This window comes from Meles meles, chromosome 21 (genome assembly GCF_922984935.1).
Source record: "Meles meles chromosome 21, mMelMel3.1 paternal haplotype, whole genome shotgun sequence".
Lineage (NCBI taxonomy): Eukaryota > Metazoa > Chordata > Mammalia > Carnivora > Mustelidae > Meles > Meles meles.
Genome location: NC_060086.1, coordinates 42,923,419 through 42,934,940, shown reverse-complemented (window position 1 = coordinate 42,934,940; position 11,522 = coordinate 42,923,419). Strand labels below are relative to the sequence as shown.

Sequence of the window (11,522 nt, the reverse complement as noted above, 5' to 3'; positions counted from 1 at the left end):
ACTACAGTACGGGATCATTGTGATCGTTCACTGTGCACGGGTCTCTATGGCTCCTGAGTGCTCCTCCCAGGCCTGGACACTGCTGGGACGCCATCTCTCCTATCCTCCCCTACATACATTACATCATCTCTCCTATCCTCCCCTACATACATTAGATCTCTATGGCTCCCGAGTGCTCCTCGCAGGCCTGGACGCTGCTGGGACGCCATCTCTCTCATTCTCCCCTGCATGTGTTAGATCCCTGTGACACTGCCCCTCGCAGGCCTGGACGCTGCTGGGGCACCATCTCTCTGATCCTTCGCCTCCACAGTACACCCTGGAATTGAGAACACACTCCTGTTTCGCCAAGAAGGAGAAATATGACCCGAGTGCCCAGCGCCACCCACTACGCCGCGGAACTTCAAAAGCAAACTCTCAGTCTAATGAAGGACGCGTTTGTCTGACTCAGCTGCACTTTCACACTTTGTCGTTAAAAACTCGGTTCGCGCCGGATTCAAGACTCCGAGCTGAGGCAGCGTTTTCTTCTCACGCATCCGTCAACACGGCCCCGGCCAATCACAGCTCGGGCGCTGACCCCATTGGCTGTCCGTCCACCAATCCGGAGAGACGCACTGGCTCGCACGGCCGCGAGGCTGGCGTCACAACACTACCGGCGTCGCAGGCCCGCCCCGGGCCCCCGCCCAGCGTCCGTACGTGCAAGCGCGCGCGCCCGTTGCTGGCCAATGGCAGCGCCCCTAGGGGGGACGCGCCCGCTGGAAACCTCGGGCGAGCTCGTCCCCGCGCGCGTCGCCCCGCCCCGCCCCGCCCCGCCCCGCCCCGCCCCGCGCGCCGTCCGCCCCGCCCCGCCCCGCCCCGCCCCGCCCCGCCCCGCCCCGCGCGCCGTCCCCGCCGTCTCCGCCGGGCCGCCGTAGCCGGAACTGCTGCTGAGCGCGGTGAGCCCGGCCTCCGGGAGCTGAGAGGCGGCAGCACCGGCGCCCGCATCCTCGTCCGCCGCTCGCCCGGCGCGGAGGGGACGTGCCGAGGCGAGCGCCTCTGGGCAACTGCTTCCGAGGCGGAGGACCACCCCGGCGTCGCGGCTTCTGTGCAGCGGGCGCTCGGGGGCCGGGGCTTCCCGGCCCGGCCGGTTCTGTGGGCGCCCGGGAGGCCCCCGGGGAGCCCGCGAAGCCAGGCCGCTGCGAGGCGTGGATGAAGGAGGTGACCGGGGGCTGGGGCTCGGGAGGGGTGGGCAGCCCCGACCGGCTGTCACGGCCTCCAGCCGGAGCGGGGCTGCGGGAGCGGGGACGCGGCCTGTGCTCTGGCGGCGGTGGCTACGCACGCGGTGCTTTGTCGGGGTGGCCCGGGGGCGCCCGGACCGACCGGTGTCGCGGTGACAGCACTGCGTGTGTGCGGCCACAAGTCGGCCCGAGACACGGCGGGTTTTGCTTTTTCCTTCCCGAAACCTGACAGACGGGGCCGGGCGGGGACTTTGCTGGAGCTGAGTCCACCTCTGTGCGCGGTCAGGAAGTAGCGTTGGAGGTTTTCGGTCGAGGGACTCCATCCCCGTGGCTTCCTTTTCCTGCAGGGGAAAGCTCGGAACGCGTCCGTATCCCCCGGTCCTGAAAGGCCGTGCCCTCCCGTGTTCAGTTTAGTGTCCTCCAGTGTTCCGCCGGGCAGCCGGGCAGGTGTGTCCCGCTGTGGCTGGCCTGTGTTCGCCCGGGCCTGGCTTCACGGCGGGCAGTTGGGGATAATAGGTCCCTGGGAGTAGGGTTTCCCCCATTGTAACCCGGAGAGAGGCCCTTTGAGGTATTTCCAGGGTTCTTAAGTAGGAAGGGAAAGGTTGAGAAGGGAGCAGCGAGAAGCCCTACACAGTGAAGTCCTTTAAAAGTTTGGCTCTTCGTCCTGTCTAGGGTTTTTTCTTTTTTCTTTTTTGGTCCGGATTTTTGTTTTTGTCTTTTGTTCTTACTAGCATTAGCTGGATCATTCAGATGATTTGTAAGACCGGTTCCAGCAAAAGACAACTTACTGGTCATTTTGTGACACAATACATCAGAGCGGTAGTAGGTGTTACTCTGATTTTTACTCATTTGTCAGTCTTTCGGTGAGAGGTCCTTGCCCCTATTTCTGTATTCACTTGTCAGCCCTGCTGTCCTGCTCACTTCTCCCTTTTGAATGGAAACGTTCCCATTCTGAGCGGTTGTATTGAGGACGTCACAGAGTTTGGGCGCAGTTTCAACACCTGTTGAGGAATCTTAATATTTGTCTTTCTTGCTTTGTCACAGGTAAACATTACTGACCCTTCTGGGGCCCATAGTGTGGGTGCCCCCTGATTCCGAGATAATTTCTGAGTGGGTCTGCATTCTGGGATGCATTTTTGCGGTCGCCCGGTGTTGTTGTTGACATTTCACGTGGCAGTGGGGGACAAGGTGGATGCAAGAATTTTGTTAACGGTTATCACGAGTTTTTGCACAGCCGTCTCCTGCCCGTTCTTGCATTTGGATCTGGACATGTCTGTGGGGTCGCCTTCCCGGGTGGCTCCCACCTGTCCCACGCGGCAGGCTCTCTGTTGCAGAGACATTTTTAATTTGCGAGTCTCTGCAGCGGCACACACCTCCCACCCTGGGAAGCCAGATTCCCAGAAGCCGCGAGCTTATTACTCTGTAAGTGTGTTTTAAAATAAGCAGGCGGACCGGCAGCCGCGGGCCACCATGGAGTCCCCTGTGCACGCAGGCGAGCCCGCGCCTCTCCCCTGGCAGGGTGGATCCGGGCCCCCCGCCCCCGCTCCGGGGCCAACTTTGGGGACCCGCGTGCGGGGCAGGTGCGCGGGTCCGGAGCCCCGCGCGTTTTGGGGGCGGGGAGGGGTGGGGTCGGGGGCGCGGGCGCCGAGGCCCGGGCGGCGCGGGGAGAGGCCCGGCGCGCAGGCCATGAGCCGCGGCCCCGCCGGGTAGGTGGCTCCGGGCCCGGCCCCGAGCTCTCCCCCCAACGCCGGGACCACCCCCCGCCGCCCCCCGGGGACCCCCCTTCCTCCTCCCCGCCGACCCCGGCCCCTCCACCCCCCACCCTACCCCCCGCCCCCACCGCCACGACCCTGCCGGCCGGGGCGCCGCGCGCGGGCAGGGCCGTCCGGGCGCGGCCCCCGGGGGCCGCCCGGCCCGCCGCCTCCGCGCCGCCGGGCCGCCGTTTCCTGGGGTCGGCGGCGGGGGCGGCGGGCCGGGCCGGGCGGCGGGCCGGGCCGGGCGGCGGCGGCGGCGGGCGGCCGGGAGGGGATCGGGAACAAACAACGGCGGCCATGTTGAGAGGGCATCGGTGCGCTAAACTTCTCGGGCAGCCTGCCGGGCGCGCGCCTCACCGGGGTCTCCCCCCCTGCCCCGCCAGGATGACAGTGAAGTTGGGAGACGGCGGCGGCGGGGAGGACGGGCTCAAGCGGCTGGGCAAGCGGGCGGCCGACGACGACTCGCTGGAGGGCGAGGGGCCCGGCGGCGGGGACGCGGCCGACGAGAGCGGCGGCACAAAGAGGGACGCCAGGACCCCCCGGGACGGCGGCGACGGCCCCCCGGCGCCCGCGGGCGGCCCGCAGGCCCCGTCCCCGCCGCCCGCCTGCCCGCAGGACCAGCACCACTTCCTCCGGTCCAGCGTGAGGCCGCAGAGCAAGAGGCTCAGGAAGGACTCGTCGTGCGCCGGGGGGAGCGGCGGCGCGGGCGGCCCGGGCGGCCCGGGGCCGCGCGGCAAAGGTGAGGGGGACCCGCGGGGGCCGTGGGGGCGTGGGGGGCCGGGGTCCCTGCCCGCGCCCTGCCCTGCGCCCTGGCGCCCGCCGGCGGGGGGGGGGGCACCGTGCAGGGGGACGCGCCCGCGATCTGCCCCGGAGCCTGTGTCTGTCGGAACTACGTGAGGACCCTTCTCCGGGCAAGTACAATGGGTTCCTGAAGGGCGGGTTTCGTTTTCCCGGGAAGGATCGTCCCTGTTGAGGCTATTTTAAACCGCACACAATGCTTTGGGGAAGGGAACCTGCTCCGTCTCGATCCCGGACGTCAGCTGGCCCACACACAACAAAGGAGTGGGCTCTGCAAACCCGCTCTGGCTGAAGCCAAACACGATCTCTTGCAGGGTCTGGCCGCGGCCGGTCGTCCTCTACCCCAGGTAGACCCAGGCTCGGGAGCCCTGCAGACATCCACATGCAGCCCCTTGAGTCCACTGAGTCCTCCCTGGGTGCCACAGACATGGTGTCCCCTGGGGCAGGAGGCCGCAGGAGCACTTGTGGCCTGATAGGGGCAGGGAGCAGACTGGGGGTTTGCCCTCCTGCTCCTGGTGAGGGAGGGAGTACAGCTTTACTGGGGTCCCCACCCGGATAAGAAGAAAACCACGTGCCACTGTCGCCACCGCTCTCATCCGTTTAGGAGGCCGCCTTCCTGATTGTACGTGAGCTGCTCTGCCCGTCCTCGCCGTGGAGGCCAAGTCTAAGGCTGCCCGCTTTTGTAGATTGCAGCAGCGGGCCAGGGAGTTTTGCAGGAAAGAGGCTTTTACTTGGTTCCTTGGGAAATGGTAATTTACGTTTATTAGAAGCCCTGATAATCTGAAAAAGAAAGATTTCAGAAACTGATGGAGTGAGAACCATTTTGGAGACCTGTGCCCAATACGTACAGTTAACGCTCTCCTGTCTTCTCCTCACCTGAGGAGGGCTGGCCTCGGCAATCGCAGGCCTCACCAGGTTTTTGGTATAAGGATTCTTGATGTAAGCATACTTAATGTTGTGAGTGTAGGGTCATTTTTAGTGTGTCCCAGAAATTAAACCTTGTGTCCTACGCGTTTATGTCGTGAAAGTTGCTGATCAGTTAGGAAAGCATTGATTTGTTTTACCAGGTTTGCTTGTTTTGTAAAAAATAGTTTTTTCTCCTAGCTACACATCTGTCTAAGTTATCACCAGGAACCTCCGGGGATGCCCTCAAGGGTTGGTTTGTGGCTTCAGAAGCCCTAGCAGCAGCCACGGCCTTGCCACCTTGGCCCTCTGACCTGCGTCTGCTCCTTTGACTTGTCGGATGTGCCGGAAGGGGAAGCGTACTCGCCTGCGACAACAGCAGTGACTGGTCAGACAAAACAGGGTGGTGGCCTGAAAGGGCTCTGTCGCCTATGAACGGCCTTGGGGTCCAGTTGCTCTCGGAGGTCCGTTGATGAGGGGAAGCGTGCTTTTATTTGCGTAGTTCAGCGTGGCTCAGACGGAAGGGCTCCTGGATTAGCTTCACATCGGCCATCGGCCTTTCTCTTCTTGGTTCTTGTCCCGGTGTGTGGCTTGGAGCAGCAGTCGACTTTTCTGGTAGGAAAATGGATATTTGTTAGAATTGGTGCTTCTTGTGACTTTTACGTATTTTCCTGTTTCAGCAAGTGACTATTTCTTTACGTAAACGAGGAGGCTAAACTGTAATGGGGGCTTTTAGGATTAAGAAGCGTGTCTACTGTGCTCCCAGAAGGTGTTGAGCCGGAGTTTCCTGCTGGGGCCTGATCTTGTCTGCACCTGTCACCGTGCCCAGGACACCCCCCTCATGCCTCTATCCCGTGCTCACTGATCGCCTTCATTAACAGCCCGCGAAGGTCCGGTTCTGCGAGCACGCCTGGGGACCTCTGCAAGCAGGTCTTAGAGGAGCGTGTGTCTTCCAGACTGGAAGTCTCCACCCGGGGTGCTGAGAGCGGATCAGTGAGGAAACGGACAGTCCTGGCATTTGTTAGTTTTTCACTTGAAAGCAGTGAGTCTCCGTTATGCTGGAGGAGTGCTCCCGGCCCGGTCGGTGGTCTTGTGTTGACCACTGACCACTCTCGCCTGTTTGAACGGGAGCAGACGGGCGTGAGGACCTTGCAATGACCCTGGAGGAAAGTCTGCGGAGAGAAGGGAGTCCGCCTGGTGCCTCTGCGCACCGCTGGGTTTTCTTTCTCTCCGAGAAGACAGTCTTGTCACCTTGAACAAATAGTAACTTTTCTGTAGTACGATTCCAGATTAGGTTCTGTTGGAATTCTAAGGGGCAGGGCGCTAAGCTTCAGCATCTCTGTGCCGCACGTGTTACGGCCCTCTTCTTCCGTTTTAAGTGGGTGCAGAAACCGAGGTTTGTAGTTTCAGTAACGTGCCCGACCTGAACAGAGGGTGAGCTGCAGGCCGGAAGCCGGTACATGTGCCGGATGCCGCTGCGCGTGTTCTGGCGCCCCACCGTGTGCCAGTGACCCGAGGGCGCGTGTGACACTGAGATCCAGAATTCACGTGTCTGTAAGAACTTGGTCCGGGACTCAGAGCCCCGAGGCCCTTCCCCCTCTGGCCAGTTTGTGATCTGGGTGATTCTGGTCAAGCTGGTCTCACTCAGAGCCTCGAATTCTTTGTCTGTAAATGGGGATAATGCCAGTGTCTGGCTCCCCAGTAAATACCACAGCCAAGCCGTGCTGTAAGTGGCTAAAAAGCTCCCTGTGCATCCGTTATGGAAAATGTGGATAGCTTTGAGGTTGGGGAACTACAGCGTCGGGACGGGTAGACGGGGTCACTTGTTGGGAGGTAGAGAAAGAGGTCCCAGGACTGCTCCTAAGCTGCTCTCTGCCTCGTGGGGACAATTGTAAGCATAAGGTAGACTCTCAGTTTCTCTGATGCCCTTCAGTCCCCTACCCCAGCCCGCTTGTGCGCAAGAACTATCACGCCCCCTGCCTTCGGGCCGGCCGGTCATGAATGTGCGGACTCCACAGTGGGGCCGTGCTGCCGGGTCTCCGTGTGCTTGTGCTCAGGAATCAGTACATCACCGTACAGAACTCATATTTTCCATAAACCGCGGGCTGCTTGTAGGTTCCAGGTGTTTTTAGAAGACACTGGATGAGCTCAGTCAGCCCAGTGTGGTCAGCCTTTGGGAGACGAGTACCGTGTGGGGCAGAGCTGCTTTGTGGCTGGCTCAGCTGTGGGGCAAAGGGAAAGTCCCTTGACTCGCCCAGACTGTAGGTTCCTTACTTCCAAGATGTTTGGGTGGGGTCGTGCCTGAAGCTGTCCTGACCTTACCGTTTAGGAGTGAGGGGTCAGCTGTGCCGACAGGACTTGGATCCTGTGTGGCTCAAGAGAGCATTCTAGAAGGTAGGTTGCCCGAAAACAGGGCAGCTCTGTTTGTGGGCTCTGCCTAGCCCTTGCCTCCGGGGGAGCCCCGGGCGGGGAGTGGTCAGAATGCACCCCCTCCGCCCAGGGGCGTGCCCGTGTGTCGTGCAGGCACAGTTTGCCAGTCATAGGCTCTGCGGTCGCTCGTGTTGTCGCTGCCCGGCATTTGGGCCAGGCCCCAGGAGGCCGGCCTAGGTATGGCCATGCATGCTGGAGCTCCCTGCCCTTCATACTCTCCGGAGAGGGAGGGGGACCGTCAGACTGTCACCGACCACTGAGGCTCCAGCGCTCTGATTCCTGTGCCCGGTGTGAGTCCGTGATGAGTCCGTGGTGTCTAATGAAATCAGGCGCAGTGAAGACAGTGTGGAGGCCGCTGTGGCCACATGGGCCAGGGCGCCGGGCTCGGCCGAAAGCTGTCAGCCTGTTGGAAGAAGAGGAGGAAGGCAGGACCCCGCGCCCCTCCCCCCGCACACGCTGTTCGCTGCACCATAAGGTAGAAGACCCCGACACGTCCTGTTGTGGGCCCCAGACGCCCTGTTGTGGGCCCCAGACACCCTGTGCACGCTAGGGCAGGAGACCTGTGTCCCGGCCACTTCTGAGACGGGCCCTGGCGGAGCCGTGCGGGCTGGAGAGGGCAAGCCCTGCAGCCCGGGGCTCTTTGGAAGTTAGCAGACGCGGAGCCGTTCTGGAGCTGTGCGCCTTACTGGCTTCGCATTGGAGACGTGGGCAGAGGACGACGAACAGGTGAGGTGATGTTTCAGGGCTGGTCTGAAGGCTCAGCTGCTCCTCCAGCACCTCGCTGGCTTTTAACGTCAGGACGAAGAGTTCTGTGGTGTTTGCTTGTGGAATTGTCCTTTGCCGAGCAAGGGTACTGTAGGATTTTCGTTTTGTGCCGCGGGACCCGTCTCGTTCCGTATCATAGAGGACAGGAACGGTTCCGAGAGCAGAGTCCCGGGTGTGAGAACGAGCTCTGTCGCAGGGGACGGAGCGTGGCACGTGCTAGGACGCCGCGTCGGCGCAGTGTTGGCCCTGAGGACCGACGTGAGCAGCCCAGAGGACGAAGAGGCCCGCAGGCGTGGTGCTTGCGGGGGGGTCGGCAGTTACCGACAATGAAGGCACCTGTCTTCACGGACGCAAGGGGCTCTTAGTTACGCTTTTCTCGGATAGTCTGGGGAGAAGCGGTCCGCCTGTGAGGGAGCCCGGGCCCAGAAGTGGAGAGGATGCCGAGGCTTGGTCTTGTGTGGGGGCCGCACACTCTGTGGGCTCTGAGGTTCCGCGTCACCTTCAGCTCACGGACCCGGCGGTCTCGGAGGCAGGGACCCCTCTCCCGTGGCTCGACCACAGCGGCCGCACGGGCTCTGCAGAGACCAGTTGAGGGACCAGTGGGTGGGAGGCCGCCCGGTGGACAGCGGTGTGTGTGATGACGGACGGCGGCCCAGGGGAGGCATCTGGGTCCGCCTGCCGAGGCGACACCCTGCCTGGGAATGGCTTTGGTGGAAAGGGTGCCCCTTTGGTCACGGCTGGGCTCCGAAAGTCTGCTTGACGGTTGCGGTGCCTGACGTGGGTGACGGGTGCTCCGAGCGGCGCAGGAGTGGCCCCCGGGAGACCTGGGTGTTTTTCCTCCATCTCAACCGTGGCATATGGTGACCTGAGGTGGACAGGTCCACGGCACAGGGGTGCCATCCTCAGCCTTTGTGAGAGGTCCCTGCCCTCCCGCACCACGGACCCAGGCCACGAGGAAGCAGTCCTGCGCCGGGCTGGAGGCAGGTGCGGCCGCAGGCGGACTTCGCTTAGCTCACGCAGAAGCGTCTTTGCTCTGAGAAGCTGCAGGCGCACGAGGCGAGGGGAGGCTCCCGTGTTCTCCCGTCGGGGGGCCCGTAAGCGCCTCGCACTGCTGGTCTGCTGCGCTCTGGTAACGTTCCTGACCCTGCGGAGCAGCCGCGCAGGCTCGGAAAGCGAGCGCAGGGGTGGGGAGTCATTGCCTGATAGGACAGTGTCGTCCCGTCTTCTGTGTCTGACGTCAACGAAGTCACATGGTGTTGTTTTTAGAGGTGGACATCCTCCCGGCGACCTAACTCTTGCCACTGTCAGCCGCGTGGCTTTGGGCAAGTCACCGAACCTCGAAGTGCCCTTCTCTGTCGCAGGCGGAGGGAGGGGTCCACTGCCCTCCCCCCTCAAAACCCTGGTTCTTTAGCTCTGTGTGTAATGCAGACTCAGAAGCATCCGTGACACGGGCGGCAGCCACATGGCTTCGTGTGGCCCGAGAGGAAGATGCCCAGGCTTGGTCCTCACTGCCCGGTGACCGTGGGCCAGCTCTGTAACGCGGACCATAGCTCCGCGCTGAGAAGACGGAGGAGCGAAGCATTTGTCGTGCCTCTGAGGTGCCGTGGAGCCGCCTGTCCCGGTCGGAGCAGCGGGATGGCGTGCGGGCGAGCTGCTTCCCTGGGCCTCAGCACCCCCAGCGGGAAGATGGGGATTGTCTCCTCCTCTTCAGATAGTGTGGGGGGCGTGGGCGGTCGGGTTCCAGGCTCATTCAGAGACCTGTGATGGGAAGGGGGACACGGAGGACGCAGGCAGCCTAGCTTGTCCGGACGGGGAGTGGGCAGCCGGGCAGCCTTGGGAGGCAGAGCACAGCCACCCGTCTGCGGCAGACCGAAGCTCTGGAGAGGAGGCTGGCTGGGGTGGGTGGCTTGGAGACCCGGGAGGAGGCTCCTCGGGTGGTCCGGGAGTGGTCTGGGAACGTGGTCGCACAAATGGGGACAGGAGAAGCTGGGTGGCCCCGGGGCCATTGGAGGACCGGGACACAGAAGTTGTTTGACAGGGAAGAGTGGGCTCCGGGTTAGAGGCACTGGGTCTCGGGGCCAGCGAGGGGCCCCTGCTGCGCTCTCCGTGGGTTTCTGAACTCCTGGGGAGCATCTTCTGTGTGTGAGGCCTGCTCCTGGGCTTGGGCCCTGCGGAGTCAGACCCTGTCCCGCCTTCAGAGACCTCGCTGTTGGGGTCCTGCTCTTGTACACCGCTTCCCTGTAGGTTCCTCAGAAACCGACTTCTCATCACGTGGACCCTCGTTCATGCCTTTGTGGCCTCAGAAACTAGTTGCAGACGGTGGTGACTTTGGTCTCCTGCTTTTTTCCACTGGGCCTCTTGCCTCCTCCCCTGTCCCCGGGAGAGAACCCCCCCATACCCGCCCAGTCCTGCTCTTCTCTTTCTGCCTGTGGCCGCCCACTTCCGTCCTCGCCTGCTTCTGTCTCCCCCTTCACTCTTCACGGTTACACGGCGATGCTTCTGCATAGGTGGGAGCCCCCGCCCCCCAGCCCACTGGCATGTTCCCCACAGTCTCTCTGGTCCCACTTCGTGTCTGTCCTTGAGCCCAACTGCGTGGATGAGCCCGAGGTGATGCGCTGCGCCATCCTTGTCTGAACTGGGGGGGTTGGACCAGACGGCCTGTTCTCTCTCTGCTCTGAAGTTCTGCAGTTCTGCTTTACTTTTTTTTTTTTTTTTTAAAGATTTTATTTATTTATTTGACAGAGAGAGAGAGAAATCACAACTAGGCAGAGAGGCAGGCAGAGAGAGTAAGAGGGAAGCAGGCTCCCCGCCAAGCAGAGAGCCCAACGCGGGGCTCGATCCCAGGACCCTGAGATCATGACCCGAGCCGAAGGCAGCAGCTTAAACCACTGAGCCACCCAGGCGCCCCTCTGCTTTACTTTTAAGAAGGATTCAAGGTTTAGAGCAACGGTCACAGAATATCAGAAATGGTTAGTAGGGGGTGATCGGCTTTGACGTTCGAACGTTTTAGATGTTCCTATGTTCGCTTTATCGTGCACTCTAACCCTGAGGTTGCCTCCAGCTCAGAAATGCTTCCGCTGTTTTCTTTCACTATTAACCATCGTCTCGAGTCTCAGCGGTGCTGTGATCCAAGGACGTCTCACAGGAGCTGGCCACACGCCTGTGCTGAGATGCCTCGTGACGTTGGTCTGTCCTTACGCGCTGGTGTGGTGACGCCGTGGGCTGGCGGGGGCCAAGCCTGCGCTCTGTCGGGCTGGCTTGGGAAAAAGAGAGTTCACAAGTGTTTCCTCGGAAGCTGAAGGCTTTGTTGTGGTAGCGCGGCAGGGGACGGCCGGTGGCCCTTCCTTGGGTGACTCCACCTGAGTGGTTACGGGCTCCACGTCGGCAGGCACTTCTGGGGCGGCCCGGCCCTCGGGGTGCAGCAAAAGCGTCTGTGAGGCCATGGGAAGTGGCCTGAAAGCCCGTCATCCCTGCAGGTCACCGCCTGCTGGCCACGTCTTGGGAGGTTCTGGGGTCACTAATTAGGTCGTGTGTTGGGTGCGGTTTGGTTGGTGGGGGAGGGACCAAGTCAGGTGCGTAGTGAGTACCCCCGAGCCCGCTGGGCTGCAGTTTGCCCCTCCGGAGGACGATCTGCTGTGCCCGTGGGCGGGAGGGCGCA

General features: G+C 62.1%; 1 protein-coding gene across 5 annotated transcripts in view; it reads left to right on the top strand.

Moving 5' to 3' along the window:
• The first annotated feature begins 917 nt into the window (after positions 1–917).
• Positions 918–11,522, top strand: part of CRAMP1 (cramped chromatin regulator homolog 1) — a 54,259-nt gene continuing 43,654 nt past the window's right edge. For 4 of the 5 annotated variants that reach the window (XM_045994228.1, XM_045994227.1, XM_045994225.1 and 1 more), the window contains exon 1: positions 3,237–3,707. In XM_045994228.1, coding sequence (XP_045850184.1) covers positions 3,266–3,707 — 442 coding nt within the window. In that variant the 5' untranslated portion in view covers positions 3,237–3,265. Of the gene's footprint in view, positions 1,195–3,236; positions 3,708–11,522 lie in introns of those variants that run through there. The other variant, XM_045994226.1, reaches the window with a different exon arrangement.